Raw genomic sequence first — 25,160 nt, forward strand, 5'->3', positions numbered from 1 at the left:
TACCTCCCGAGGTCGCAGGGCGGGCCATCGACGGACTCCTGGCTGTACTGAGAATTTCAGAGGGCCTGAACAGATTCGTGTCTCACTGTCTTCGGTGCATCTCTAGCTTCTGTAACGGAGCTGTAAAGGAATGTTAAAGTTCATCTATTCTGATCATCAAGTCTTCGTGTTAGATTCCCTCAAGGGAAAAAAAAAAAAGGATCTGTGATTGGGCTTATAAAAGAGACATCTCTTAATGCATTTCAAAATATTATCCTGAGTTCTGAGCAGAGTACAACTGCTGAGTCAGAATAAATAGTATGCCCTATTTTAGTTTGGCTGTTTCTATATTACCAAGAAACAAACAAAACAAAAAACAATTCCTCTGCAAACCCCTACGAGCTTGCGAAACTAAATGCACCAGGACTTTTGAATTGTTTCAAAACATGCAAGTGTTCTTTTTTTGGGGGGTGGGCGATATAAACTGACAACCATGCTGAACGCTCAGATAATATGGCTCCAAATAATATGGCTTCCTCTGACAAAATACAAAGCCCCCCTGGCCCGTTAATAACAGGCTAATGATGGATCTGGACATCAGATGACATCAGATAAAACCAGCAGGAAGCTATCCATCTCACCAAGCTAATTCCTGTCATTCTCCCCCCGCCGTTCCTTGTATGAGTCTTCTTTCCTGTCCACCATGTCTAAGCCAGCATCTAGAGCGAGCCAACCATGGCTGGCCTGGTGTGTCCGGTCACGGCTGGCCAGCTCCCCAGGCCCCTGAGACCCTTGCCACGCTTTGATCCCACATGCCCACTCCTTGTGAAGAAAGCCCTGGGTCTCCAGCGTCCGGGCCCAGAGTCAAGCTTCAGGAGGGCACATAATTCCCTGGAAGGGGGGGCAGGAAAGGGTCCGGCAGCTCTCTCTCCGTTGCGTTTCCTCCTTGACTCCCGGGCCACCGTGTGCAGCCAGCCCGTGGATGTGACCCCCCCCCCGCCACTTGTGGCAGTTCTGACGCGGCTCTTGAAAATTACTTGGTTTTGTTCCTCTCCCCCCCTCTTTACATCTCGCTAGAGCATCTTATTCTGAGAATTGACTGGCTCTCACCATCTAGGCCCACACTTTGCTCGGTGGCAGGGGGGGAGAAAGAATTTTAAAAGAATGCCCTCCTGCTCTTGGCGACACAAAGAAAAATCAAAAGGGTTTTAATGCTTCCTGTCTCACGCATGCTCACCAGCACATGATGGAGTACAATTTGTCTCCTTCACAATAGCCGGGGGGGGGGGGGGGGCAGCCTCTTATGATTTCCATCCGTGGAATGATTGCTCAGTCAGACCGTCTAGGATCAAAACCATTATCTTCCTCTCCGGGTCTCTGAACAGCCCAGATCACTCATTTTGGCGAATAAAGAGTAGAAAATAAGGATGGTTACAGATCTGAGAAGCAGCCAAAGTGCTGGTGTCGAGAAGAGCAAGGGTGTCGCTTGTGTGATGACAGTCTTTTTTTTTTTTTAATATATTGCCAGCATTGGAGCACTGTATTACCTGACACTGAGAACTGCGTTGACGATTGGTTCCCAAGTCCAGTGAGATAGAAAGAAGGAATCGTGTTTTCAGGAAGAGACAGGTGTGTGTGTGTGCGCGTGCGTATGTGTGTGCACACGTGCGGGTACTGGGCCTTGAACTCAGGGCCTGAGCACTGTCCCTTCACTTTTTCTGCTCCAGTCCAGTGCTCTACCACTTGAACCATGGCTCTACTGGCGGCATTTTGGTGGTCCACTGAGAGAAGAGTGTTATGGACTCTTCTTCCCCAGGCTGGCTCTGGGCTGCCGTCCTCAGATCTCAACCTCCGGAGGAGCCAGGGTAACGGCAGGAGCTCTCGAGATGGGAAGGTCGTAGGAACGCCGAGCCTTTCAGCCCTGCGCTACAGCGGGAACTCGAAAGAACGCTGAGGAGAAAATATTCTAATTAAAGAAAATTGCCTCCCAGTCATGGTGAATTAATGCTGGCCCCGCCACCCTCGGAGAAGAGAATTCATTATATTCGCTGCAAGTGCCAAAAGCCATTTGGACAGACTTTTCAACCTCAAGGATAATAGGCGAGAAAGCCTGAAAACTTTTAGAAAAAGAATGTCTTTACAGAATCGTCTTTGCATGAAGTAACCTTTTCAGCTTAATTATGATTCCACGCAAGTGTTCTAGTTCAGCTGATCCTCACCACACAAAAAAGACAAACGCGAGTAGAGCCATCGGCCACGATAACAAACAAACCTGCTTTCAACGAAATTCTCTCCCCTACATCCTTCATGCCAACCGCTCACAGACCTTCAGCCCCGGGCACTGTCCCCCGCCCGTCACCCCAGCCCCGAGGGGGCTGAGACCTGAGGATGGCAGCTCATACCCAACCCCGGGCGGCAGCCTCCGTGAAACCACTTAGAAAGCTGAAGGGGAGCTGCGGCTCAAGTGGTAGAGCACTAGCCTTGAGTCCTGGCACATGTGTACACACACATACACACACATATACACACATACACACACACACACACACACACCCCACTCTCGTGTCCTTGAGTTAAATGACAGCAAAACCCCTGATGTCTTCCGATCAGATGCTGGCTCTGTTTTGCATTGTCTGCCCCCGTTGTTTGATTCATTTCTCTGCTTTTCACTTATGTCCCGTGGCTTGTCATGGTTGTGCAAGGCCGTCGGAACCTGTGCCTGTAGGAGGCCAGTTGAGCACAAAACGACAGTTTTCTGGCTGACGTGAATGCGATCGTCCGTGAGTCCCAGCCGCTCCTCACGTTGTGTACAGTGTCACAGTGTAGAGGAGTGGCCTGTCCCAGCCCGGGTGGTGCGTTTGCGTTCAGCGTCTTGGACTTGGTGGCTCTTCTGTCTGTGTCACATAACGTCCTGTCGGGAGCCCCAATTGTAGGAGCACACCCCGTAATTCAGATGGACCATCCTCTTCCTGAGGCAGTGTCAGTCCCGCAGCCCTGTCCCCGGTGGGCACTATTGTGCGTCTGAACTGCGGGGCCTGCTGCGGAGCTGGGTTTAGTGTTGGTGCATCGGCTGTGTCTCCACCTTCTCTCCCTACCTGTGGAGGTTTCCAGTGAGATACAAAGACAGAAAGATCCAGCAGGGCCAGGAGCATGGCTCTATGCTGTAGACACTGTACCTCCAACCATGTTATAGAGGACAGCCTCGCAGGGCCTCTCACCCTGAGGCAGGTGACGATTCCCCCCCACCCCCCCCAGACTGCTGCTGCTTTGCAAACATGGCAGCTTCCAAACCCAAAACCCAATTGCAAGATAATTAAAATAACAGGAAACTCAGCTGACTGGCATATGCAAATGTTTTGTGCAGAGATTTCTCTCCTCCAGAGCAGCGCTTTTCATACCAATGGAAGCTGATTCTTTTTTTTCCTTTCCTTCCGATGATAACATTAATAATACACCCGCCCTGCTTGGAGATGAGATGGAGATCTGGAGGCCTGGGCCTGACCTCTTTTCTCCTCCTCCACCCCCAACCGCTTGTGCAATCCAGGAAAACAGCCCAGCTGGAAGCCCGAGCTTCTACTGCCTTTCCCACTGGTGAGTGAAAAAGCAGATGGTAATGAGATGCGTACGATTTCTTCAAGAGACTATGACTTAAGAAATAAACAAAACACCCCTTGCGCGGCTCTGTTGCTAGGGATCCATACGATCTGATCTCGCCGAAAGCAGGAATTCTGCCGTCCTTGTGTGTTGGTTCTAAATCCCCAATGCCGGGGACCAGGACGGGGCGGGGGGAGGCTGGGGGATCCCTAAACTGCAGGAGCACCCCCCTCCTGAGAGCCAAGCTTGGGGGCCTTGTCAGTCCTCAGACCGAACCCACCTGCTGTGCTGGCTGCTACAGTCCAGACCCCCGCGTGTACGGCGATGCCATGGCATCTGAGCGGAATCCAGGTAATTAGGTGACCGTGGAACATTGTTGGGTCGATAGACCCTGACGGACGGAGCCACCCCTGTGTCTGAGGGGCATCTGTGAGGGGACATTGACAGTAAGCAGATGAAGACCCTCGCTTGCAGGGGGCAGGGGCAGCCTCTCCTTGGCACCATGAACGAGAAGGAAAACCCGCCTGCCAGGACGAGAAGAGTCCTAGCCGGGGTTCGAGACCTTCCGGACAGAGCGAAGGTGGCTCCGGCCACAGGAGAACAGCCCGGGGACCATGCTGGGGAGTCTGCCCCGCTCAGACCACAGTCAGCGCTCGACCATCACGGTTCAAACCCCGTGGTCTTAGGACAGCCGCTTCCGACGGCGGTCTCTGCAGGCTTGGCCAGTTCACCCGTCCAGTGGGGTGAACCAGCACCCCTTCCGAGGAGGGAGCCACACGTGGGATTCACAGAAATGACGGACCAAGGTGGGCACCAAGCTGGCGGCCGTGACTGGGAGAACCAGGTGGATTTCGGTAGAATGGCGGCATGCGCTTTCCCGCTTCCCTCCGGCCGTGCTCTCTGCTCTCCAGTTCATCCTGAAGAAGATGAAGCCTCATCTGGTGAGCTCGGACGTACACATCCTCTCTTCCGTGGGTCTCGCCCTCCGCGTGTGTGAGCTCTGCCGTGAGCTGTGTCGGACGCATGGCTCTGGTGTGGAACCTGGGTGTCTGCTATATTGTTCTGTGTGCGCGTGGCTTTGGGGGCTTGAACTCAGGGCCTCGGCGCTGTCTGAGGCTGGAGCTCTACCACTCAAGACACAGCCCCACTTCCAGCTTTAGCTCTGGTTCACTGGAATGAGAGTCTCACAGACTTTTATGCTCATGCTGGCTTCAAACCTTGATCCTCAGATCTCAGCCTCCCAGCAGAATTTGGAGCCTGCGAGGCGGTTTCCCACCCCTTGCCCTGGCCCGTGAGGCTCCAGGGCCCTGGCCCGCTGATCTCCTCGTGATCAATTCAACCTCCACCTTTGCTCTGTGTAGGAGCCTGGGCCGCCTCTGCCTGCACAGCGGAGCTGGTGAATGTATTTTTCCTCCATAGCAGTTCCAGTTAGTTGTGGCTTCTTAGAACCCCGCTGGAGTACTCTGAGAGCCGTTAGCGCCAGCCTGGGTGTCTGCCTGGACGCTCGGGAGGAGAGGCTGGAGGCCCGTATGCAGAGCAGAGCCAGAACTCTCAGACGACCCAGAAGACACTGTACTGGTTACTTCCCGATCCATGTGCCAAAAAGCATGAAGCCTGGAGTCCACGCCTTTGCCTGCAGTGACTGCCATTCTCCTGCCCAATCCTCACCTAATCCCACGCCAGGCTTCAGCCTGAAGGTCACCTCTGCTCGCTGTCACCTCTGCTGCAGCCCCTCATGGTCTCTCCACTGAGCTGCATCATGTGTTTCTCCCCTCCCTCTATCTTTGTAACTGATTTTTCTCACACCATATGGTAAATTACTCTGTGTTGACGTGCTCGCCGCTCTCAAGAAGTGACGGGATGTGTGGGGGGGGAGGGAGGGAAGGAAGGAAGGAAGGAAGGAAGGAAGGAAGGAAGGAAGGAAGGAAGTCAGTCAGTCCTCACGGAATCTGCTGAGTGGCCAGGTCCCGGACTCTGGGCTCCCCCGCCATCCACATGGCGGGAGAATCTGGATGCATTCCGAGTCAGAAATGACAGCTGCCCAGAAAACTCCATCTGGAGAGGCCACTCCCCCGCCGGCGCTCTTCCTTTCCGTCTTTAGGCCTGCTTTTGTTCTACATCGAACAGGAAATAATTGACTGCTAGCCCTGACTCAGAAATAACTGAGGAAGCTATGAAGAAGAAGAAGAAAACAAAAAAAAAAAGCAGGGTCGTCGTAAGGCTCCCTTAGTGATATCACACTTTGCTTGGAGGCGGCCGAGGCCCACTGCCCGCCCAGCTCCCAGAAGTCCTTGACACCGCCAACCCCGTGCCCGCCAAGCGTGTCACAGCCTATCCATGCGGAAGGAGGAATGTCCCCCAGTTAGTTAATTCCCGTGGAAGGATGCTTGCCACCATTTTTTTTCTCACTTCACCCACCCGAAACCTAAGCGCCGTCTGCTAGCACAGGTGACATCCTGGCCCCAAAACTTCCCTCGCAGCGGGAGGAGGCCGGGGAGCACAAAGAGTTAAGTCTCCCTCCGTTCCTGGGGATCTCGTTTAAATCAGCGTCGCCAGGGAGCAGAAACTATTTTGACTCTCTTGCACAAGTGGAATGGCTCGTATAAAATTGCATTATAATGAAATACGCACCCCGTGCAAGGTTTGTTAAGTGACTCTCGTGTGCTGCAGGCGTCCAAAAGTTTAGAATGCATCTAGTCTTACTGTAGCTCAAAGGATGATACATCAGGTTAATACGCTTAATTAAATGTTGCCTTGGACTAATCCTCCTTCCATTTTCCAGGATACACTAAGACGTGTGGGAGCTGGGCAGGGAGTCACAGCACTGCTGGGAGGAATGGGAGAGGGTTTGGGGGTTGTTTTTTTTCAAGAAGCAGAGTGTGCCCAGGCACCAGGAGCTCAGCTCTGTAATCCTGGGTACTCTGGAGGCTGAGATCTGAGGATCACAGTTCAAAGCCAGCCCAGGCTAGAAAATCTGGACACCAGAGACCTTTCTCTCCAGGTGGCTGTGGGACAACACCCAGGTCCTACGTTCAAGCGTCTAGGCCCACCCTCTCTGGGCCACCATGTTCTCCAGATGTTTCTGGTGAGGTTTTCAGCGTCCATGTCAGTCCCGTTTAGACCCGCCACCGTCCTTTAGGAATCCACACCCTGCAGCCAGCTGCAAACCAGGACGAAGGCAAACAGGGCCCATCACTTGGGGCGTGGTGGCCGCCTCCGCCTGAATTCACAAAGGCTGTTTGGAGGAGCCACTGTCCCACTCATGGAAACCTGCTCCCCCCTTCTCACAGGTGACAACGTGGGGTTGATCCTCTCCCACTCGAGGCCGCCGCCAGGTCCCAGGGAATTGACTTCTGGGGAAGAGAAGTTTAAAAAAAATAATAAAACTTTTAGAGCAGGTAGAGCTCTGATCCTCGAAGCACTGGCAGAGCAGGAACTCATTGATGCTTCTGTTTGCAGTGGGGTTGGAGAGGACCAGGCCAGAAAGGAAATGTGTGGCTGGAGAGGACGCACAGAGGCCTTCCTGCGCGTTTCCCTGCTGCTGTGGGTCAGGGACCGTGCACGCGTCTCCCTTGCTCTCGGTCACTTCCTTTTTCAGTCTGACAGTTATTGATGATAAGAAATCGAAGTTTTTGATGTCTAAGGACCCAGAGTCAGGATTGGAGATTTGCCCGCGGCCCCGGCTGGAGACGGCTGGAGTCCGAGGGCAAGCCCAGCCCGACCGCCTTGCGTCTTCCTCTCCACGTTGCCATCCAAAACCCGCCAAGGCCAAGGCCGCGTTCGCATTAACATCTGCTTTCTCTCCATGTTGTTTTCCGCTCCTGGGCCTGAACTCGGGGCCTGGGTCCCGTCCCTGGCCGCTTTGCGCCACAGCTCCACTTTTGGTTTTCTAGCGCTTGGTTGGAGAGGAGATGTTTCATGAACTTTTCCGCCTGGGCTGGCGTTGAACCGGGATCCCCAGCTGTCAGCTGGGGTGGCAGGCGTGGGCCGTCAGCACCTGGCATCTTCAGCTTTTGTGATTGGGGTCTAAACTGTCCCTCAAAAGCCCTGTTCTGAAGGCTTGATTTGCAGCTGGCCTTTCAGGAGGTTAATGGGTTAATTTACTGGCGGCCGCTGGGAGGGGTGGGAAATGGAGTGAGCGGGAGCTGCTGAAGGCCTCTGGGAGGGGTGTCCTCCCTCCTGTCTCCCTTGAGTTCAGCTGGTCTTTCTCAGGCATGGTGTCCCCGTGACAGGAAGCTGACCGGCACGTTTGTACAGCTGGAGTCTCTTGGCCGTCCTGGGGTTGAACTTGGGATCCATACTGCTGAGCCACACGCCTGTAGCTGTAGACGGCGGGGGTGGGAAACGGCCGGATTCCGTGCTATCGGAGATGGGCGAGTGCCGCTGACTGATGGCTTCTGCGGGTCGTTTGTTCTGTGAATCCCTGCACACATCTGAATGGCTAGCTCTCACATGGACCGGCTAGTTGTCGGGTCTTCACAACCCACGTGGTGTGTTCGGAGCAAATAAGCCACTTTCCCTACTTCTATCCCATGCCAAGAGAGCTCTTGACATCTTTTTTTTTCTCACAGTTGCTTCTCTGGGTTAATTAAATGTTGCTTTGAGCATCTCAAAGAAATCACACACACAATGTCTGTCGTCTATTATTCCCCTTTTCTAAGGTCACAAATGACAGCTACTGGTGTAAATGTCTCAGCTTCCTTGGGCTTTGGGCCCTGGTTGTTTGACCAACTGGTATAAAAAGCCTTGAAGAGCGTTGAACTCTTAATGAGACTGAGAACGAGCAACAGCGTTTTGTGTGTTTCATTGAGAGCGTCCCCACCCCAGCTGGTCAGCTGTGTGTCTGATGGGCCAGGGCCAGGGCTGGGGTCTGGGCTGCTGGTGTCCCCTTCCCCCACCTTGGGTGACATTTTCTCTCCAGCTTCCCAGCCAGCCCTGGGGCCCCGATGGAGCCGAGTTGGGGGGGGTGGGGGGACAGGACGGGGCTCTCCTGATCTCGGCCACGTGGCCTGGAGTGTGGAGAAGCAGAGCGAGAGCTCTTGGTGTGGCTGGGCTGCAGGCACCGCTTCCGTCAGTCTGCGGTTTGGAAGGTTTGGAATGCTGTCCAGGGGCCGTTTCCATGGAGCCTCGCGCTCCTTGTGGACCGAGCTCATTGGAAGCAGCTGCACGCGTCACTCCCGCTGTCCCCCTCCACGCCCCGGGAAGCTGTTCTCCCAGCCGTCCTCTCTGCTCACCCAGAGCCGCGTGGTTTGTGGGGCTCTCCACAGGGTAACGCCCCCCGCTTCCTCCATGGTAAAAGTCAGTCCAGGGCTGGGGGATAGAGAGATGGCGGGGGGGGACAGCCCCCCCCAATATCTGGTGCCATCTCAGCAGCCAGGACTGTGTTCCCGGTGGGTGAAGGATTCGCTGGCCCCGTGCACAGTTACTGAACAACTGCCACGTGCTTACGGTCTGCTGCTTGCCAGTGATGACGCCCCCATAATGCCATAATGCCATCGGGGAGATGGACGGACAGACCCATGGACAGATAGACAGGCCATAACCTGGAATGCTCAGAGGAGGCCTCCAGACCCCAGCTCTATCCCACACGTGTCACCTGCACTGCTGTCCTGTGGGGTTGGGCCACCGTGGCCGTGCATGCACCCTCAGCGGGGGCCTTCTCCACGAGTGACAGGCCCCCCTCTGGATGCCAGCTTCCCCACCATGGCCAAATCCCGGGCCTACTGCTCAGTTCCCACCCAGAATCCAGGGAGCAGGAAAGCAGGGGAGGAGAAGCCCCAGGCAAATGTGTGCAGGCCTGCGCCCTGGATGGGTATTTATCTAGGAACGTCTCGCCTAGCCGGAGGAGAAGGTGCGAGCCGGTGGGGAAAGCAGGTGCATTCGTGTATTCGTGAGGAAAGCTGGCAGTTCCATGTCAGAGTCGTCTGCCACTCACCGCCCCAGCTGGGGAAGGCCTCTTGGGCCTGGCTAAACCAACTTGATTATTAACGTCCCGATGACTGAGCCCTGTTAGCTTTGCTTCCTGGCCACTGAGACATGCTTCTCGTTCCCCAAGAAGACAGCCGCCCACCCGGGACGGAGAGGGGAGACCACAAAGAGGCCACAGGAACCCAACCAGGCAGCTTGACCAAGGGCCACTGAGCGGACTTCAAGCGCAGGGTCAGCCTGCACGCAGGCGTGGGGCCCTGAGGCAGCCCTGGGCCTGGCTCGACCGGCTGGGAAAAGCTGGCCCGGAACTCGAGCTGTTTACACAGCGAGCGCTGGCCCTGGCCACCCTGGTCTAGTGGCTCCATCTCCCTGGGCAGCCCATTTCTCTAAAAACTGAGAGGCCTGTGGGCCTTCCTGCACGCTCCCCACGGACAGCCCAGGTTGAGTCAAGGACACGCTGGGCTCTGAGTGATTTCAGGTCTGGAAGATTTTTCCTAGCGCTTAAATATTCCTTCTCGTTTTCTGTGTGTGAAACGCGTGGCTGGCTGTCGGCGCGCTCACCGCCTCGTGCGCCTGTGATGGGCTCCACTTCTCCTTCCCGCCCTCTCTACACCCCGGGAGGACACCCCCCGCCCCGAGGGCCCCTGGGCTCAGGAACATGTCCTCATCCCGCTTCTGGTCCCCTTTTCAAGGATCCTACAGAAGTTCCTCAAGTAGAGCCCCTCCCCGCGCAGGGAGAGTGAGCAGGGAGCTGGAGGAACCTATTTATGACACGGGTGAAAGCTGAGATTCCACGTGAGGATCTGGTTTCGTCTTGTCAGGGCCCCTCAGCCCCCCCAAGCCCTCTCACTCGGCCGGCCCCATACCAGCTGTAAGTCCAATGCCAGCCCCACGGACAAAGGAAGAAAGTTTCCACATCCTCTGCTGCAGGAAACTGTTCCAAGTTTTCAAAGCCTTCCTGGGCGGGGTGGGGAGGATGGGGGGAGACACAAAAAGTAGCTGGTCCCAAAGAAGAGGGCCCAGAGAAGCGGAGGCCTCGGGGCTCCCCACCCAGACACCAGCGCGTGGGGAGGGTGACGTGGGTGGCAGGACCGGTGTGCATGATGGGAACTCACACTTGGCCTCTCCTGGCAGCTGAGCCACATCCACAGAAGTTTGCACACAAGGAAGGAAAGAAACAACCTGAAAACCATTGCCTCGGCATCAACCCCATTGTATGGTTTGGTCCTGAGCCAGTTTATTTGAAAAGTGAATTTGTGTGTGTGCGTGTGTGTGTACACACACGCACACACACGTGCTAGATCTGTCACCCAGCCAAGCCACAGCAATGAAAGCCCGACCAGGTTTTCTGGGACAGAAAGGTTTTCCTCTTCCACTCTCACCCCTGGGAAAAGCTCACAAATGTTCCAGGCACAAGACTGCACGCCGTCCCAGCAGCCTGGGCAGACGCCAGGCTGAGACCTTCCCTTCCCTTCTTTACAACCTCTGCTTTTAAGACGACCCCAGATGGAAGGAAATGGAAGGTTAAAAAAAGTTCCTTTAAAAGAACATCTGCTTATTCGCCCGACTACAGAAATGTGAGAAGAAGAGATCATCTAGAAATCTTCCTCTCGGCCCAGAGGACAGGAGACCTTTCTCCTTACCAAGAAAAACGTGCAGAGAAATTGTGAAACCCGGCCTGGTGAGGCATGCCGAGTTTGAGAAAATCAGGACATCGTTGCTAAAAGAAAATCTTCCAGGGACCCTAAATGACAATTACTACTCCCCTTTATTTACTTACCTATTTGTTTGTTGCTTTCTATGTCCTCTATTCTTTATGGGAAAAATGATTCAAGAAGGCATAATTGCACAATGAACTCACAAAGGTACCCCGGTGTTTCCTTACCCGGAAAGAAATATATAACCATGCGTGGACAAGCTGGATTGCCACCCTTGTCGTGCTATGACCCCCGCCCCGCCCCCAGAAACAGCCTTCCGAAGATCAAATTGCATGTGTGTGCACTGGGCTGGCCCGGGACCAGAGGCTGACCTTCACCATGCAGTAGAGGTCAAATGGCCCAAACTCCAAGCAGCACTGAATGCACGCCTGCCCATGCTGGCTGCTGGTAGACACGGCGATTATTTCTGAGTTCTGGCCCAGCTTCCCCCTGAATTTTTTTTTCACCTTGACACGGCTGTACTGGGCGATGGTTTGGAAGTCATTCAGCTTAGATTGCCACTCCCGTCCCCACCCCCGCCTATGAACACGGGGACTGCAGGAAATCTCCAAAGAGCTTACCAGCTCTAAATCCGTTTCGGCCAACTCCGTGACATTTACCCGTAAGTGCGAGGTCTTAATGCTCTTTTGAAGGCAGGTTCTCCCTCCTGGGAGGCAGTGTGCAGGCGGGGTTCTGAGAGTCTGTCTAAAGGAATGTCTCTGGTTCAAAGCCACGCGTGTACAGTCTGAATCCCGGGTCATCTGTCTGGGTGAACAGGACTCAGCCAATCGTCAGATAGGCCAGCCTCAACACCCCAGGGGGAGAAAAAATAAAGAAAACGGGACTTCCTGATCGGATGAACTTGTCGATTAGAGCGTGGCACAGAACAGGTCCCGAAAGAGGCCTTGCCTGACTGCTCGGTCCCTGGTGAATGAAGCATTGGTTTGACAAATGGCAGCATCCCTCTCCACTGCTGGGCGGTTGGAAAATGGCAGAGGCCAGGAAATCCACCAAGGACACCGCGCTGTGACTCAGCCACTGTCTCAGGCACACTCTCTGAGCTGGGACGTGCTTCTCCTTATCGTCCTTCCTTCCTTCCTTTACGAGGTGATGCAACGTTAGTTGTGATCAATGCCTTTAAACAGGGTTGGCCTTCACCAGGTGTCTCCATCCAGTTTGCCAAAAGGTGACCTTAGGCAGACTTGGGGTTCACACCTTCGTGAGCAAGCGGCCTCATAAGGACCCTGGAGCCCAGGTGGCTGTGAATCCTAATGGTCAGGAGAATGGAGACTTCAGGGTTTGTCACCCTGATGGAAGTCACATCCCTGTGACGCTGGGAATGTCACTGGAAGCTCTGCGTCTGTTTCCGGGTGCTGAGATGCTATCGCGTCACTTTGATGGTTGGCCAAGAGAAGGCGAGATGCAAACTACATGAAGAACCTAGCACGCGGACGCCTGTTACCACCAGGTCACAGCCCGGGGCCTGAGCTCGAGTGCAGCCCCAGCGCTCCCGTGTGCTTGGCCCTGAAGCAGAAGTGGGTGGAGCCACTCCAGTGTGTGGAATGCTTGGGTGGCAGGGGACCCCTGGCTCACGCTGAGCCTCCTGGGTAGCGGGCGTGGCACCCCCGGCCCTGCTCAGCAGCCTGGCTCTTCCGGGCCTGGGCAATCGCTGCCCCACACACAGAACGTGGGGACGTAGCCCCACAGGGACAGAAAGGCCGCGAGTCGTGTCCCGTCTGCTCGCCCCTGGGGGTGAGCCAGAGGGACACACAGCTGAGCCGCGAGCGGAGGAGGGGAGGGCGGCTGCCAGAGCCTTGCTCATTCCTGCGCTGAGTGGGTCTATTTGAGTGGCATGCTGCAGCTGGAAGGCGTCCGTTCTTTCTGGTAAAGGTCGTCTCTCCTTCCCGTGGGAGGCTCGCCAGGCCCGCGATTCCTGGCAAAGCTGCATCCTGCCCCAGGGCTGCCGTTCACGCGTGCAGTGCAGACACCCGCGTTGTACAGTGAGAGGGAGGGCGGCACGCTGGCTCATGTCGAGAATGAGTTCAGTCCAGTTACAGGGTAACCCGGGTGTGTGTGTGTGTGTGTGTGTGTGTGTGTGTGTGTGTGTGTGTGTGTGTGTGTGTGTGTGTGTGTGTGTGTGTGTGTGTGTGTGTGTGTGTGTGTGTGTGTGTGTGTGTGTGTGTGTGTGTGTGTGTGTGTGTGTGTGTGTGTGTGTGTGTGTGTGTGTGTGTGTGTGTGTGTGTGTGTGTGTGTGTGTGTGTGTGTGTGTGTGTGTGTGCCAATAACAATAGACCCAAAAGGGGAGCTAAACAAAATAACCCATTGCAATAGTGTCAAAATGCTAGAAGGTGACAGCCTGAGCTACAAAACCCTAGTGGGGAAAAAAATTCAGCACACAATAAATAAATAAGAATGGATTCAGATCTGGAGCTGATGGCTTGAAGTCCTAGCTCCACAGGAGTCTGCTATCTGAGCATCAGAGCTTCCAAGCCAGCCAGGCATAAAATGCTCTCAGACTCTTCTCCCCAGTGAACCTGCAAAAATGCTGCACATGGAGCTGTGGCTCAAGTGGGGAAGGGCCAGTCTTGAGCAGATCGCTAAGCAAGAGCACAAAGCTCCGAGTTCGAGCCCCAGTACCAACACCAACCAAGCAACCAAAAAAAGCCAGCCAGCCCAGGCTTTGTTCTTCACACCTTGGCGGCCTGAATGCGAGGGGTTCTTTCCCACTGTAAACAACAGTTTCAAGAAAGAAGAGGCGATTTGAGTTTAGTTTTGTTTAGTTTTCTTTGAGGTTAAGTGAAGCCCACAGCGATGAGAAATCAATACCGTATTTGGCCAGATAGGCATTATTAAAGCACCTAGATTAAATGGAACATAAATAATCACCCATTGATTTTTTTATATAGCTTCTTGTAATTTAGTTTACACCAAGCAGAATTATTCTCCATGCAGCAAGCACCTGACTTAGACAAGAACCTTCTAGAGCATTTTCTGTGAATCTATGTTTTTATCGCCTCCTGTTGTTTTTACGGACTTGGGTAAGAAAGGAGATTTGTGGGGTTTTCCGTTTCCTTGTCTCACTGTCTGGTCCCGCGTAGAATGCCTCGCCTTCACAATGAGTGCCTTTTGTAAGAGTTAATGAAAGCCAAAACACCAGGAGGTCTGTGGCCAGTCTTCCTTTAAGATCTGATGGTGCAGATCAAACCAACTCCTGACTGGAGACAGCTCCTTGCTGGAGCATTGCATTATTCAAGAGTTTCCAATTCCAGGCCAGCTAAGACTCGGATAAGCTCCCGAGATTGACAGCAATACAGCGAGACTCATGGCTGCCCACCTGCAGCTCCCATCAGATGCAGCCATGGGCTGTGATCCTGCACAGTGATTCCGTCTTGGTGCTGACCCCAGTGTTGTTTTTCTAGAAGCTCTGAGGAAGGGGGGCGGCCTTGATGGGGAAAGGGCCACTTAGGCCCCGACAAAACCTATGCTGTGCACGCGCTGCTCTCCCTTCTCTGGCACAGTCAGTGGCCTGGGCAGAGGCGGGCTCGCCACGCTGGCTCCATGGGCATAGGGTTGGTTTGGGGAGAGGCCGCCAGCGCCAGCACACCCTCACCACGCCACTTGCTAAGGCTGGGCCGCAACCACTGGGTAAAAGTAGGTCACTGAAAGTCAACGCAAACCAGGGCAACTCCCCTGGCGAGAAACACTAACCCTGCGCCGAGACTCCTGCAGACGAGTGGTAGATTTTAGCAGAGCCGCTGTATATTTTATTTATGAGTCGATGTTAAACACAGCAGCCTAGAGGACGAGAACGGCATGCAGGCTGCATCCACAGTAGAGACCGAAGGGAAGAGAGACTTGGAGCTGTACATCCTAGGACGTGAAAGAGAAATCAGAGCACTGCACGGAGCTCGGGGCCCTGGGCGCATTTGAATTCTCTTTTACACCCCACGGGCAACACCCTGTCAGCCCCAGGTTTCGGGCTCAGCGGAGTGGCCTCATGGGAGACCCCCCAGACCCCCTGGCCCCCCACAGATGGGGCTCTTGGTTCAGAATTTGGAATTAGTCCAAAGGGGCAGGCTTCTCTGTCTACGTGTCTACTCAGTTGGGGCGCCTGGGGGAGTCTGAGGTAGAGGTGACCCTTCAGATCCCCTAATCACAAGGGGCAGAAGCCTGGGCGTCGTCTAGAGGCTGCCGTGTGGGGTGGCAAAGCACGTGGCCTCGGTCACTGAGGCACGGGACAAACCTCAGAGGTATAAACGAGGCGAACGCCCTCGCCCCGCGGACCCTCCTGTCCTCCCCGCACAGTGGAAGCATCCGTGTGCACTCACCAGGTGTCTCCTGCAGAGCGCGTGGTTGTCCCGTGACACCTCTGGTGGGGAATCGGACAGGAACTGAACTTGCATCAAGGCATCACCGGAGGCCACGGGGCTAAGACTTCCGAGAGGAGTGTGGGTTCCCCTCCACCCCGGGGGAGGCCTTGGCCTGTAGAGTGACTTCACATTGCATGATGGATGGATGGATGGGAGGGAGGGATGGATGGGTGGACAGACGGACGGACGGACAGATGGACAGATGGGAGGGAGGGATGGATGGATGGGTGGGTGGATGGATGGATGGACGGACAGACAGACGGACGGACGGGATGGAGGGAGGGAGGGAGGGAGGGGTGGGTGGATGGAGGGAGGGACGGACGGACGGACAGACGGGAGGGAGGGAGGGAGGGAGGGTAGATGGGTGGATGGACGGATGGACGGATGGACGGATGGACGGATGGATGGGAGGGAGGGAGGGTAGATGGGTGGATGGATGGATGGATGGACAGATGGATGGATGGGAGGGAGGGTAGATGGGTGGATGGGTGGATGAGAGGGAGGGTGGATGGGTGGATGGATGGATGGATGGACGGATGGATGGATGGGAGGGAGGGAGGGTAGATGGGTGGATGGGTGGTGAGCAGGTAGACGAAAGAATGAATAGTGATTTGGCGGTGATGGAGAGAAGGGAAGAAAGGGTTGAGAACCAGGCCCACATTTAGGCCTGAAAGTGGATGATGAGCTCTTCGCTGAGCTCTGGAGCACGGGGAGAAACCCATGAGGACACAGGATGCGTGGGGCTGGGGGCGGGGAAGAAATGTGAGGGGCCATCGCTGTGTCTGAGAGTCCTTAGCCTTTTCCAAAATGTCTGTGCCAAAGGGATGAAGACAAAAGGACATTTGAAAAAGAAACATTCTTGAAATGAAACAAAAAGCCAAGTCAAGCAAGGCAACGCGGACCCGAGGGGCCTCGTTCCTGGCACAGCGCATCACAGGCTGTGCTACAGTTTGCAGCGGGGGGAGGGGGGCCTTGAGCCCGAACACCAGTCTCCTCTGTTCGCTCCACAGCAGAGTGGGCAGAGACCAGGTCTGCGCCGGCCTCCTCGCCCTCAGCCCAAGCATGGAGCCCTTGGCGTCAGCCTTCGCATCCCCTGAAGGCCCGGCTCAAGAGTTCTCAGCTCCTCCCCAGCAGAGGCTGGGCTGAAGTCGGGGGGTCTGAAGGCACCCCCACTGCCGCGTGCTTCCAGGGTACCACGTGCCCCGGAGCCAGGGCAGAGGCTGGGGAGAATGGGGACAAGGACGCTGGTTTGCCTTTCGACCAAAGGAGATCAGAGCTTTAATGTGTCATCGTTGCCCTGAGTCTTCCAAGTCCTGTGAAGCCCTCGAGCGGAGCCTCTGAACGTTTCTTTGCGTTTGGTTCTGGGCTTCAGCGTGCATTAGGGTCTTGGCCATAGCCAAAGAAATTGAAGTCACTCCTGGCCTTAGCAACCATGGCAAAACCAGCTGCTGAGTGCGGGCTCTGGAGCCCCGAGCCATCTGAAAAGACACCTGCTGGCTTTCAGAGGCCAAGCTTCACCCGCAAAGCAGGAAAGTCCAAGTTTCCTTCCGCTGTTGGTTCCAGTGACCCAGAGGCAAGGTAACTTTTAGAGAGGCTCTTTTAGAAATGCCACCAAGTAGAATGTGAAACTGTCATGGTTTTCACTCGGCAGTGCCAAGAAACCCAGAGGTATTTGAGCTTTATGAAGTGTGATGTGGTCCTCGTGGTGTCGTAATGGGAACTCGAGCTCCGCTATTTCTTTTTCCCCTACGCTCGCTCTGTGTATAGTTAGAATTACGATCGTCATGATCAAGCATTTGGGCAAACAAGAATAATCATTTGAAAGCTACTTTCCATCAGCTCTTTAGTTCTCAGTCCCATCCAGAAGGAAATGCTCCATTTCGGGGCCTGTTGCAGTGCTGTCGGCAGTTGGTGCAATGACCAGTTCCCCACACACAAAATGAATCCCATTTCAGAGTTCCCTGAATTACAAACCAATGCAGCCAAGGTTCTTTTCCACGAAGAACTCTCCGGGGCCCGCCACCCGCCCACCTCACTCTCCCTGGAGAACGCAGCCGCCGTCGGCTTTGAGCCCCCTTTTGAGAAACCAGGTCTTCACGCGGGTGAATATTCTCTTGGGCTCTGCCATGCTCCTTGCCGTCTACTTTACGCAAACGACGCTCCTCTCAACCCGGGCCATTCTTAGTGGACGTGCAAAGGCCCGTGGGTACTGGTGACCTGCCAGGACCCGGGGGCCATCTCTACCGAGGATTTCCAAGGGCAACCCAAAAGGAGGCTCCATTAGGAGACCATAATGGTGACTGCTCAGTCAGCAGATGGCACGGGGACTGTGGAAATCTCCCTCCCTCGGGCTGGTTGAAAGGGAAGCAACGTCTTCTGTTCCAGGTGGTAATGAACCCTGATGTTCCGGGCTCTCCTGGGACCCTCTGTGGAACCCACGCCACCGCCTTCCTCAACTCGCCAATTCCTCCAATGTTCCCAGCACACACGGCCTCTAACCTGAACCTCAAAACTTGAATAAGACAGACGGAAGGAGGGGAGGCGGGGACGAGGGTTCTCTCCTTTGGCCTTTAGAAATCAAGGACATGAGAGGCGCATATATATATATAACATTTATTTTATATTTCATGTGTGTGTATATTATAGGATGTATAGTAGATGTGTATATTATGTATTACATAGCATTTCCCATCTCCACAAATTGGCGTCTCCAATGAGCTTCCTCCACCCCAAGGAAAATCTCTTTCGTACACGAGTGTGGTTGACTGCATCTCAACCCAAGCCCAGAAACTCACATCAGGCTGAGCTACAAAGACCCCAGTCACCCCATGAGAGCAGCATTGGCCGACGCTCACCGTGAGCAGACATGCGCGGGAACGTTTCCTGCTCTGCTGAAACGCCCAGAGGAGCCTTGCCCGACACCTCTGTCGTTCCCGGTGAGTTCACACTGGGCTTCAAAAACCAGGCCACGAGCTAAATGCCACCGAAATCGCCTGAGCGGCCACGAAAGGGATCTGCTTGCCCAGAATTCCCCCCCGGCGACGGGACAGGAACAGAGGGAAAAGCGCAGTCTCGGCTGGGGTTCCGTGTGGTACTTTGGCCGTGAAGAATGAGCAGCCTCCGGCTCTGGCTCGGCTGTCTGCGCCCAATGACCAGGAAAGAAATGGTAAATAACTGTGGCGAGGAGAGAGGTTGGACGTAGGAAACCGCAGCGCAAGAATCTGTTTTCACCTCCTTTTCTGGTGACAGTCACATCCTACCACCCGTCTGGCTTCCGTCCAGACCTGTGCCTTCCAGAGAAGGAAACTAAAGGAAGTGGGCACAGCCAAGGCCCTGGGACTGTTTATTAACACAAACATCCACGGCAAACGTACAGAGACATTTTTTATTATGATTACTTATTAAGAAAAGACAGGTGACAGGGCGGATGGAGGCAGGACTTCCCTTGTGCAGACAGCGTCCTGGGAGGCAGGTTTTGTGCTCGTGCTGAAAGCCCTGGAGCAGTGAAGACGTTGATGGTGAGCCTAAAAGCATCTTATCCACACTTACATTCATTTAATCTTGCAACTCAAGAGTGAGAGAAAAGGGCCTTCTAAAAAGGCCTGGGCCGACCGAGGGGCCCAGGCTGGCACCGATGCCTGTGAATCTGTGCTACCCGGTCTCAGGGGAGGTGAGGGTGACCCTGTCGGCAGGAGAACCTCGCAGGGAAGCAGAGAACACTGGACAAACTGACGCTCGAGCCCTAGGCGCTCGCGGGCTCCGGCCAGCCTGAGCTCACAGCTCACGGGGGAAGCATGGTGATACATTCCAATAAGCAGAGCCACCCCAGGGAAGGCCTGCCGATACCAGGGAGCGGGGGGGGGGGGTGGATACTGGAGCAGTTCTCGGCTGAGATTCAGCCTGGACGGCCAGGCTAGAATGACATACGTCGGCTGCTCCTCTCCCGATGTGGATAATGGCACAGGGAGAAGCAAGTTGCATGTATAGCAAATGCTAAAGTGTCTAAAAGGGATGGACCAGGCCCCTGGGTTGGCGACCCATTCTGAACTACCTGAGAAGGTGGACAGAGAGGATTGTGTCTAAGGTACTTGCAGAAATTTTAGAGTTTGGAATCATCTTAAACGCATTCACCGTGAACCCAAGTCAGACAGGCCCGCCCCGAGACGGTGCCCACTGTAGCCCTGACGTAGCCGCCCCACGCCACCCTGCCCTGCGCGGCTTCTGGGTGCTGCGGAGAAATTCCCTGCCTTCTGTACTTTAGTCTTGTTTTACTTCGATAATACTGTACGTATCGCTACCAAATGCAGAGAGCAGTTGCTGGGCGCTGAGAGACACCCATAAGCTAAGGATGGGCAGCCTCGAATGCCCCGCGAAATCGACCCCTGAGGAAGCAGTAATTGCTCGCCGTGACCCTAGGGTCTTTCTCTGATACACCTATCATTTCCTCCGTGAGACTTGCAGCTGTGCATGGACTTTGCTAACGTCAGTCTCGCCTCCTCCACGGCTCTTTCTTAACCCACCCCCTCCGACCTCCACTTAAACGGCTTGCAGTGGTTCCATGGCAGTCAAATGCCCACTTCCAAGCCCTAGTCCTGGGAGCGACAAAACGCCATTCTCCTCTTTGGCATCCAGGGACCAGTGGCTTCCCAGGCCTCACTGAAATGCAGGTTGCCAGGCCCACCTCAGAGGGAGGGGCAGGGCCCAGCACACTCCACTCTCGCAGCACGGTGGGAGATTCTCCTGCAGTCAGGGACCTGCTTGGACGACGCCTGGGCTTAGACTTTGTTCCGCAGGGAGGGCGTAGACCTGACCGAGACCTCGGCGGCGCTGGCACACCTGCTCGTGCATCCGCTGCCCCTTCCTCCACCCCTCTTGCTTTGGCACCCGGAAGCAGCATCGAGACTCTAAACCTGCTTGCTTTTTTCGTCTGCCCTGGATTGTCCACACCTGAGGGAGCCACGTGGCATCCTCTCAGCATGGGACACGTGGAGAGAGAGCCTGCTAAATCCAGTACCAGCCAGCCAGGCTTCGATGATGCCGCGTGGCTCCTCCTCCCTCTCCACTCCCGGCAGGCCACGCCATGTCTGTTGTCTCAGGAGGCCTCAAGGCCGTGGGTGTGGGCCAGGTGTGGGCCCTGGGGCAGGAGGCAAGACTGCGTCTCCGGCCTGGCCAGGCCTGGGCTCCGCTCCTGCGCCGTCCTCACATCCAGGTCTCCCCCTGGAGCCCCGCCTCCCGTCCGCCTTTTGCCGGGTAGGTGGAGAGGAGTCGCACGGGCTTTGCTGGCCGCTGGCCCCGCAGTCACTGCCTGCGCCCCGCGTGTGTCCTGGCCCGCGGCGTCCTCTCCGATCCTGTGCTTAGCTCGAGCATTTCCACTAAGAGCCAGGTTAGGATTGTGAACTGGGGAAGCGTGTTCCCATGTGTGTGTTTCCGTGTCTGTGTGTGTTTCTGTGTGTGTGTGTGTTTTTCCATGTATGTTTCCATGTGTGTGTGTTCCCGTGTGTGTTTCCGTGTAGGACAGCGTCTCGCCTTTCTTTTCCTTGTCTGGAAACCAGAGTCCCCCATGAACCCTCTGGGCACCAGGGCCACCTCCAGAGGTGGCGTTTTGTGGAGACAGAACAGCCGGCCACACGGGCCCCGGCTGGAGTCCCTCCCCGGAGGCTGACCCCTCCGTCTCCCGCCCGAGCTCCATCCGTGGGTCTCCAGGGGGTCAGGAGAGGCCGCCCTGCCCAGCTGCAGGCCTCACAGGGGGGGGCAGGGTTTCATAGGACTCAGACGTCCCGGGCACAGGTGTCCCGTGCCAGCCACCTGGTGGGCGCTCAGAACCACCAGCTGGAGGGGTGCTGGCTGTCGGAAGGCCGAGAGCCCATGGCATCGTGCGGGAAGGACTCGAGGGCTCAGTGAGCCGCCCCGGACGCCTTGCTCCGCGCTGCCCCACCGCTGCTGGCGCTGGGGATCCAGCCACACGGGTGGACACGGTCACCTCCCGGTGAGGGAGCTGAGAAGCCTCGTTTTTAACGCAGGCCTCACACGGGAGAAGCCGCGCTCGACTCCCATGCCAAGGTTGAACGGCAGCCGTCCACGTGTGCAGCTCAGCTCAGCGTGAGGGACAGGGCCACGGGGGAGACTGAGGCTGCAGATCCGGGAGCAGAGGCCTCCTCGGGGCTGTGCCCGCCAGCAGGGCAGCCGCCCCCGGGCATTGGCTTCCGCCAGGGTCCAGGGGCAGAGGGGGACGAGGGAGGTGACGAAGGCCAGGCTTCCTTAACAGACGCCCAGGTACCTGAAGCCCATCCTGACCCACGCCGGGCCCCCACTCACCGCCACGCTGCCCGCATGGTGCAGCCCCCTGTCCAGGGTCCTCACCAGCCCCAGGGCCTACGGGGTGAGTACAGGACCCCCACCCCATCCCTGGAGGAGGGGAGGAGGAGAGGAAGAGGAGGAGGAGGAGGAGAGGAGGAGGAGGAGGAGGAGGAGGAGGAGGAGGAGGAGGAGGAGGAGGAGGAGAGGAGAGGAGGAAAGAAGGAGAGAGGAGGAGGAGAGGAGGAGGAGGAGGAGGAGAGGAGGAGGAGGAGGAGGAGGAGGAGGAGGAGAGGAGAGGAGGAAAGGAGGAGAGAGGAGGAGGAGAGGAGGAGGAGGAGGAGGAGAGGAGGAGAGGAGGAGAGGAGGAGGAGAGGAGGAGGAGGAGGAGGAGAGGAGGAGGAGGAGGAGGAGAGGAGGAGGAGGAGGAGGAGAGGAGGAGGAGGAGGAGGAGGAGAGGAGGAGGAGGAGGAGGAGGAGAGGAGGAGGAGGAGGAGAGGAGGAGGAGGAGGAGGAGAGGAGGAGGAGGAGGAGGAGAAGAGGAGGAGGAGGAGAGGAGAGGAGGAGGAGGGGGAGGAGGAGGAGGAGGAGGGGAGAGGAGGAGGAGGGGAGAGGAGGAGGAGGAGAGAGGAGAAGGAGGAGGAGGGGAGAGGAGGAGGAGGAGGAGGAGGGGAGAGGAGGAGGAGGAGGAGGAGGGGGGGAGGAGGAGGAGGGGAGAGGAGGAGGAGGAGGGGAGAGGAGGAGGAGGAGGGGAGAGGAGGAGGAGGAGGGGAGAGGAGGAGGAGGAGGAGGAGGGGGGAGGAGGAGGAGGAGGAGGGGGGAGGAGGAGGAGGAGGAGGAGGGGGGAGGAGGAGGAGGAGGAGGGGGAGAGGAGGAGGAGGGGAGAGGAGGAGGAGGAGGAGGGGAGAGGAGGAGGAGGAGGAGGGGAGGGAGAGGAGGAGGAGGAGGAGAGGAGGAGGAGGAGGAGGAGAGAGGAGGAGGAGGAGGAGGAGGGGAGAGGAGGAGGAGGGGAGAGGAGGAGGAGGAGGGGAGAGGAGGAGGAGGAGGGGAGAGGAGGAGGAGGAGGGGAGAGGAGGAGGAGGAGGGGAGAGGAGGAGGAGGAGAGAGGAGGAGGAGGAGGAGGAGGAGGGGAGAGGAGGAGGAGGGGAGAGGAGGAGGAGGGGAGAGGAGGAGGAGGGGAGAGGAGGAGGAGGGGAGAGGAGGAGGAGGAGGAGGGGAGAGGAGGAGGAGGGGAGAGGAGGAGGAGGAGGAGGGTAGATGGGGAGGGGGAGGGTAGAGGGGAGGGGGAGGAGGAAGAGGAAGAGGAGGAGGAGGCGGAGGGGCTCCTTCCACCTCCCCCCCCCAGCTTCTCTTTCCTCCCTGCTCACTATCTCTCCCCCTCTCGGCCCTCCCTTTCCTCTACACCTCCTTCTCCCCCTTTCCCCTCCCCCTCCTTCCTCCCTTTCCACCTCCCTGTCCTCTCCCCACCTCCTTTCCTCTCCCCCACCCCATTCTCTCCCTGCCTTCCCCTCCCCGCTCTCCCCCCCTCAGGAGCAGCAGAAGGAGGACGACCTGGCCTGCATCGTGAACGGGGATGAACTGGCCGCTCACTGCCAAGACCCCAGGGCCCCGTCCTGCCCGGCCCCGGGTGAGGGGGACCTGGGCGAGGGGGACCTGGGCCTGGGCGGGGGCCTGCAGGGCCTCCGGAGGGCGTGAGAGGAGGAACAGGAGGAGGAGGAGCAGGAGCACCGGCCTGCAGTGGCCCCGGGCTGAGGGACCTGCCTGGCCCTCCCTGGGGCGGCCACAGTCCTGGCCTGGCCCAGGCCGGCATCGTCGTCCTCTCAACGCCCCCCCCCCCAGTGGGCAGCCGCCCAAATCCATCCTCAAATCAATAATAAAAAGTGTGGCCTGAAGGAGCCCTGCCCTGTGTGCCTGTGGTGTGGGGAGGAGGGGCGGGATGAGGGATGGGGATGAGGGATGGGGATGAGGGATGGGGATGAGGGAAGGGGGATGAGGGAAGGGGGATGAGGGATGGGGGATGAGGATGGGGGATGGGGATGGGGATGAGGATGAGGATGAGGAATGGAGATGGGGATGAGGTATGGGGGTGGGGGATGGGGGTGGGGGATGAGGGATGGGGTTGGGGGATGAGGATGAGGGATGGGGATGAGGGATGGGGAATGAGGGATGGGGATGAGGGATGGGGATGAGGGATGGGGGAGGGATGGGGATGAGGGATGGGGATGAGGGATGGAGATGAGGGATGGGAATGAGGGATGGGGATGAGGGAAGGGGGATGAGGGAAGGGGGATGAGGGATGGGGGATGAGGATGGGGGATGAGGGAAGGGGATGAGGGATGGGGATGAGGGATGGGGGGAGGGATGAGGATGAGGGATGGGGATGAGGGATGGGGATGAGGGATGGGGATGAGGGATGGGGATGAGGGATGGGGATGAGGGATGAGGATGAGGGATGAGGATGGGGGATGGGGATGGGGGATGGGGATGAGGGATGGGGATGGGGATGGGGATGAGGGATGAGGATGGGGGATGGGGATGGGGGATAGGGATGCGGATGAGGGATGGGCATGAGGGATGGGGTATGAGGGATGAGGATGAGGGAGTGAGGGATGAGGATGAGGGATGGGGATGGGGATGAGGGACGGGGATGGGGATTAGGGATGGGGATGATGGATGAGGATGAGGGATGGGGATGAGGGATGAGGATGAGGGATGGGGATGAGGATGAGGGATGGGGATGGGGATGAGGGATGAGGATGAGGGATGGGGATGAGGATGAGGGATGGGGATGGGGATGAGGGACGGGGATGGGGATTAGGGATGGGGATGATGGATGAGGATGAGGGATGGGGATGAGGGATGAGGATGAGGGATGGGGATGAGGGATGAGGGATGGGGATGAGGGATGAGGATGAGGGATGGGGATGAGGGATGAGGATGAGGGATGAGGATGGGGGATGAGGATGAGGGATGGGGATGAGGGATGGGGAATGAGGGATGGGGATGAGGGATGAGGATGAGGATGAGGGATGAGGAATGGAGATGGGGGATGAGGTATGGGGGATGGGGGTGGGAGATGGGGGATGGGGATGGGGATGGGAGTGGGGGATGAGGTATGGGGGTGGGGGATGGGGGTGGGGGTGAGGTATGGGGGTGGGGGATGGGAGTGGGGGATGAGGGATGGGGGATGGGGTTGGGGGATGAGGTATGGGGGATGGGGACGGGGATGAGGTATGGAGGATGCGGGTGGCCGGTGGGGGTGGGGGGTGAGGGATGGGCGATGGGGGTGGGGTGAGGT

At 56.8% G+C, this 25,160-nt stretch overlaps 1 protein-coding gene across 1 annotated transcript in view; it reads left to right on the forward strand.

Moving 5' to 3' along the window:
• Positions 1-23,589, forward strand: part of Slc9a9 (solute carrier family 9 member A9) — a 203,614-nt gene extending 180,025 nt beyond the window's left edge. Inside the window, exons 16-17 of the mRNA XM_090323408.1 lie at positions 21,842-21,947; positions 23,393-23,589. Of these exons, the coding sequence (XP_090179534.1) occupies positions 21,842-21,947; positions 23,393-23,557 (271 nt within the window). The 3' untranslated portion in view covers positions 23,558-23,589. The remainder of the gene's footprint in view (positions 1-21,841; positions 21,948-23,392) is intronic.
• Positions 23,590-25,160: the final 1,571 nt, after the last annotated feature.

Source organism: Megascapheus bottae, chromosome 32, assembly GCF_031878675.1.
Source record: "Megascapheus bottae isolate mThoBot1 chromosome 32, mThoBot2.hap1, whole genome shotgun sequence".
In the NCBI taxonomy this organism is placed as follows: Eukaryota; Metazoa; Chordata; class Mammalia; order Rodentia; family Geomyidae; genus Megascapheus; species Megascapheus bottae.